The sequence below is a fragment of the Syzygium oleosum genome, unplaced genomic scaffold (genome assembly GCF_021117445.2).
Source record: "Syzygium oleosum isolate NSW1041296 unplaced genomic scaffold, Sole_v2.1 Sole_v2.02, whole genome shotgun sequence".
Classification (NCBI taxonomy): domain Eukaryota; kingdom Viridiplantae; phylum Streptophyta; class Magnoliopsida; order Myrtales; family Myrtaceae; genus Syzygium; species Syzygium oleosum.
Genome location: NW_026607486.1, coordinates 7,024,618 through 7,030,843, shown reverse-complemented (window position 1 = coordinate 7,030,843; position 6,226 = coordinate 7,024,618). Strand labels below are relative to the sequence as shown.

General features: G+C 38.8%; 2 protein-coding genes and 1 pseudogene across 2 annotated transcripts; 1 reads left to right on the top strand and 2 right to left on the bottom strand.

Annotated features, from left to right (window-relative positions):
• Window positions 1-990: 990 nt before the first annotated feature.
• LOC115690189 (peamaclein-like) lies at window positions 991-1,574 on the top strand. Its single transcript, XM_030616450.2, has 2 exons — window positions 991-1,182; window positions 1,287-1,574. The coding sequence occupies exons 1-2, from the start codon at window positions 1,098-1,100 to the stop codon at window positions 1,469-1,471; spliced, it is 270 nt and encodes an 89-aa protein (XP_030472310.1). The 5' UTR covers window positions 991-1,097; the 3' UTR covers window positions 1,472-1,574.
• A 2,514-nt stretch (window positions 1,575-4,088) lies between these two features.
• On the bottom strand, window positions 4,089-4,911 carry LOC115688814 (uncharacterized; annotated as a pseudogene).
• A 238-nt stretch (window positions 4,912-5,149) lies between these two features.
• LOC130135546 (uncharacterized) lies at window positions 5,150-5,997 on the bottom strand. Its single transcript, XM_056305009.1, has 2 exons — window positions 5,839-5,997; window positions 5,150-5,741 (listed from the first exon to the last, which is right to left on the bottom strand). The coding sequence occupies exons 1-2, from the start codon at window positions 5,995-5,997 to the stop codon at window positions 5,154-5,156; spliced, it is 747 nt and encodes a 248-aa protein (XP_056160984.1). The 3' UTR covers window positions 5,150-5,153.
• Between the last annotated feature and the right edge of the window lie 229 nt (window positions 5,998-6,226).

Genomic DNA, 6,226 nt, shown 5'->3' with positions numbered 1-6,226 from the left:
AGTGTCTCCTACGGCTGGACTGCTGGTTTTGTGATTCTATTCCTAGGAGCCCACAAACGATCTCACTCTTAACACGGTTTGCAACTTTAAAACCAAAACCGGCAATTTTCCTTTGTCTTCATGTGTATTATTTTGGTGGGATATGCTTTTAAGCCAAGAAATGCAAGCTTTGTTAGAGAAGAAGATGAATGTATGTATTCTGTGCAAGTCAAGCAATAAAATATGTCACATTAAGGAACCCCCAAAATATTTACAATAATCTTTTCAAAGATTTTTATTGACTGATGCTACATTGTAAGTAGACGTTAGGAAACTAAAGTCATACTTTTTTGGAGTTTGGTACAAGTCAACTTTGATAATTATTTATAAGATAAATTAAAGCAAAACAAGAAAAGACACGGGAGCTGGTAATGCTTCGCTAATTGTTTTTCCTCACAGTATTGTTTGCTTTTTTTTTTTTTAATCAAAACCATGATAAGGAAAAAGAAAAATAAAAAAGAAGCGTTACCCTAATTAATTAGGGTAAAGGCAACTATAAATTAAAGCAAGAAGCTACGTAAACGACGGTCAAGAAGCTTTTCGTAACCTTCAAATTGTGCCTGCATGATGATTGACCGACTCATTAGCTTTCACGGAATGGCTTTGGTAATGATTGACGCAAGCAATGCTTCTTGTATTTGAAAAGTCAGAACATTCCTTCAAGAATTTTTTGGAGAGACGAATCGCTTATCAGAAATCGAGCGATTCCAACGCCGAGGGCGCAGCGCTAGTTGTCCTTCTCATCCCATCGTGTCACCTTTCACCTTCGCCAAAACAACCTAGTCGTCAAACAAATCCAGCGCTCTCGCATAGTACCCACACTAGGATTGTCATTATCTGGGACACAACGCTTTCGTTGCTTTGTAGGCATTCTTCCCCTACATGCCCAACTTCTCCCTATATAAATACTCTCCCTCTCGCCTATTCCGTTACCACCTCGCACACATCAGTAACAAGACTCTTCTATCTCTTCTTTTGCCAATTTCTCTCTGTTGGCTCTCTGATCTTACACATACAGATAAACACGCCATTCCTGTAATAGCAGTACATTTGGGACGATGACTAAGCTTGCTTTGGCCACTTTTCTTCTGGTGGCTCTTCTTCTCGGCTCCTCCTTCTTTGACTCCACCATGGCCGGCTCAAGTAAGACTCTTTTTATCTCGATCCCTCCTGGGCGTTTCCGTATTTTTGTTGAGATGGCCTTCTTGATATTGAATGTGTGTTGTGTTTGTTTTGTGTGTTTTGAGGCTTTTGCAACTCCAAGTGTGCGGTGAGGTGCTCAAAGGCGGGAAGGAAGGACCGGTGCTTGGAGTACTGCGGGATTTGCTGTGGCAAATGTCACTGCGTCCCGTCCGGGAGGTACGGCAACAAGGACGAGTGCCCTTGTTACCGGGACATGAAGAACTCCAAGGGACAGCCCAAGTGCCCTTAGTGTGGTCCTTTTCTCGTTTGTTAGCATGGCCTATATGAATATTCTGCTGCGTCTATGATTATGCAGTCGTGGGTACGTTGTCCATATTGTTTTTTATGATTCTGTGTAATAAAAACTACACATGACATGTGATGCAATTCAATGGAGTGATCATGCACTGTGATTTGTATCTGGAGCGGCGATCGTCTGTCTCAAAAGCTTCTACGTGCGACCACAAAATGGAAAAAATGACCTAACCAAAATATACGAGAATTGAAATCTGTTGGAAATGACACGCTGAGTTCGCTTTGATTTTGTAACCGCCATTAATAACTTTTTCTTACAAAGGAAGTGAATCAATGCGGAATAAACAGTTAAAATGACATGGGAACATATAGCAGAGAGACATTAGCGTGCCTTAGTTCTAGCGATCATCCGAGTACTGCGATGCTCCTCCCTGCTGTGCACCGAGCCAACACCAGCTGAGGAAACCCTGCCTTGATTCGTCCCAGCACTTGCAGTGACGAATCTTAGCCGCGATCTGAAAGTCCTTGCACCGCTTTGGAGTGTTTTGCTTTCGCAGGTTTCCCGATGAAATAACTAGCCGAAAACACGAACAGCAATGCCCACCAAGAAGCTCCTTGCGCCACTGTGAACCCATCCTTTGCCGTGAGCACCACCAACCACGACGGTGGAGCCGAGCCACCACCGTGAGCCGGTCCCCATCGTCGTCCTACCGCCGTGCACCACTATCTCAAGTCACCATCTGTCGAGTCCGACTTTGTAACGTTATCCGCATGACATTGTAAATTAGGTAAGAATCTTATTCAATTTGATTTCCGAATATTTTGTTTCCTTGTTTGAAATATCGTGACCTTGGTCGAATATATGAGTGATATTACTATATCCATGAAATCCCCGAGTAGCCTTTAAATTAAGAATTATTTCCTAATTTCATAACGTGCTATGATCATCAATCCGATCTCATACCCGAGATACGATTCGCGATCGATCGCACGGAAAATCGTCAGTGCGATCTCCCGCCCAAGATGTGATCCGTGATTGCGTGAAAAATTGGCCAATTCGATCCTCGGGGATATGATTTGTCAATCAATTTTCTTAAAATTTAGATGGATATAGATAATATTTCTTGTGTGATTTGGTGACATGTTGATTTGATTGCTATTTCTTTCCGTGTTTGTTTGAGTTAAATTGATTGTTTTTCAATAAAAAAATATAAAAAAGATTAGATAAAATGTGAGTTGATTTTGTAAAGATAATACATTGCATGCTTAGGATAAATTTTGATTATTTTCATATAATAGATTAGGATATTTTAGGATAGGATAGGAGTTCTAGAAAGTTAGGCTGCGCATGACAATCATTCTGTGCCCAGAATCAGATTCTGGTCAGAAATGATTCTTTTTTATTCTATGCCCGGGAATTGATTCTGAGCATTTAAAGGCGTTTGGTAATTGCCCAAAATTTCTATTCCTGGAATAGTAAAAGAACAAAAATGCGTTTGATAATTGCAGAAAATTTCTATTCCAAATTTTTTTCAAGTGCTTTTTAGAACTTGCTAGCTAATTATTGTAAGTGAAGAAAACATGGTGAACATGGTAATATGTATATACTTGGTATATACATGGTGATATGTATAAACATGATATATAGTTGGTATAAACTCTTCCCTCTATCACTCCTATCAGCGAATAACGAATTTTGACTATATCATATTTTGACTCAAGGAAACTATTTCGTCTCTCCGTGAGAGGCGGCAGAATAGAAAAGAAGATGGTATGGCTGCATTTCTTTTCGAAATCACAGTTTAACCCCTTCAACTCTGATTGATTTTACCATCTTGAAGCCATAGCCAACACTTCAACCATGCTTTCTTTCTTTAACAAGTTAACCAACAAGACGTCAATTATCCAAGATAAAGGCTTAAGTTATACATAGTGGAAACTTGCATATGAATGTAAACAAGAGAGGCACACAAAAACTCAAGACACATAAGGATCCTCTCCCATCATCATCTAGTATTTAAAAATAATATTACAAAAGTCGGAAACACAAATCATGGAATGACGGGCAAATTGTAATCCCTTGCCATTTTATTTGCAATACTTTTTCTAAGCATGTTTATCTCAGCTGCTTGTTCATGTGATGTACCATCCGCAACCTCCACTTCTCTAGCTCCAAACGGGTACACCGGATCTCCATAAAGGGAAAAGTTTTTGTCTATCCTGTCTTGGTCACGAATATAATTATGGAGAGCACAACATGCAATCACAATAAGTGCTTGCTTTTTAATTGTAAATAAAGGCATGTGTCTCAAAACGATGAAGCGATTCTTTAATGCCCCACATGACCTCTCAATAACATTCCTCAGTGAAGAGTGCTTATGGTTAAACAATTCTCTTGCTGTTCTTGGCCGTCTTCCACGTCCCCTATAATCGTTCAAATGATACCGTTCACCTTTAAACGGAGTTAAAAATCCCGGAAGTGATGCATAACCAGAATCTACCACGTAGTATTTGCCTATAACATGGTATATATAAATTTGTAATGATATGCAACCATAATACAATCATAAATAAAGTTTCTTCTTGTAGACAAAGCAAATACCCAGTGGTGATCAAGGAAATTGCAGTCGAGGTGTCTCGAGTGCTGCCGAAAGCATCCAACAATCATTGGCAGATCCTTCCCACCCAGAATACACGAAAGTAAATTTCATATCAAATGAACAAACACACAGCACATTCTATGTGGTATTCCCTTTCCTACCTCTAAATGGGACCTGCTGAGACACAGGGACGGAAGCATTGATATGGGTGCCATCAATAGCACCTACATAGACCTGTGCATTTATGAAAATCTAATGTTATACAAGATTATCAACTACATGTATTTGATAGTGTAAACTCTAAAAATAAGAACCATACCTTGAAGTATCATTCATGATTAGGATCCATAAGAATTTCCTGTGGGACAATATCAAAAGACAGTGGTTTGATAACCTCATTTGAGAGTTTGAAAATTGCTTTCAACACTATATTGAAATACTTGCTAATTGTTTCTCCTTAACGTTGAAATCTCTCACATAAATCTCTATTGGAATTATTGTGACAAACCATAGATAAGAATATCCCAACTTATTCATCTATCCTAACAAACCGACTATCTTTCAATCAACCTTTTGCCCTCATTAATTCACATAGGTTCAGAAAAACATGTCTCTCCATCCTGAAGGCTTCATATATTCTATCTGAATGTCCATAAATAATTTCCCTTATCCATTCAGGTCCTGATAGTTTGCTGTCCCTAATAGGTTCTTTCGTATGCATGAACACGTCCTTCGCAATGATGCACAACCATGCTATCAATATGTGAACATCATCATCATCCAAGAATTGTTCATCTGGATCTACCTGCCCATTAGACACACTATTTGATCCCCCTTCCATAGTACCTATATCATCACACAAATACAAAAACATTAATATAGATATGTAAAAATAAAAAATAAAAAATCCAATAACAACCAAAAACATAAGTCGTAGAGTAAAAGCAAACCAAATATATAAATAGCACCCAAACAGTTTGTCATACTCATGGCACCACAAAAAGTACAAGAGTGTCGAGATCAATATCTCTAAAAACCAAATATCATACAATCAAATAAAACCCCACGCAATCCACACTACATTTCCCAACATCTACTAAAAAGATTGAAGAAGTGCATTTTTCCATTCAACTGGAGTTTTGATGAAAGCCTCCCTCTATGTGGCACTAACACATGTCGTTCCACTGCTTTGCTGTAAAGATTTGGTCCCAAGTCAGGCATACTAAGTAGGCTATCAATGACCGCGGATATGGAGAAAGGGTCCACAGGTGGTTGTGTGATCCGTGAGGTGGCAGAGCCACTCGCAGATTGACTTGTCTTAGTTTTGATCAGCTCCTGTATAACTTTGCAAGTGTCAGCAATGCAAAATGAGGTATTCTTTCTTCTCCTCTTGGTATTTGGAGTCCTATCCAATTTGTGCTTGTCATGAACTAGATCAGCACTATTGCCGGATGTAAAGACTGTCTCATCAATGTGGTGATCACTTAAGTCCTCTGGATCACCGTCTACATTGCCACCACCATTGTCACCTTCCTCTGACACCGTCAAATCTTTGGCATTTCCTATGGCATGATCCCCAGTAGCATATGTACCACCAAATACAATACACAGCTTAGGATACTGGGAAAATCCATCCTTCTTGAATTTTGTCCACTCACTATTATCCTACAATTTTCACAATAATGACATGTCAATAACATAATCAAACATTTTAAAACTTACATCTACAATGACATCAAAATAATCAAAAGTTAAAAGATACCTTGATGTGAGATTCCCAAATACTTGGATCGTCGACAACCACAGTTTTACTCACATTATCCCAGCCAAATCCGGATTGTGAAAGAAGCTTCTTAAAACTGCCATATATTTTCTTAGTTTGTTCACCTTGTTCTTCGACTGAAGTATGGTATATTGGCATCCTGATTGTTTAATGAATTCAACCCGTATATTATTCCACCCGACTTTGTTGTAAGTACAAGATGTACGATTTCCCTTTTTGACCTCCTCAACCAACAAACTTACAAACAAGTTGGTTAAAGGCTCGGTCCACTTTGCATTGAATGTCTTTTTTAGATGCCATGTAACCTTGATAGGTTGACAATCATATGAGTCATGTATTATATCAAGGGCTAATACCACCAAAAACC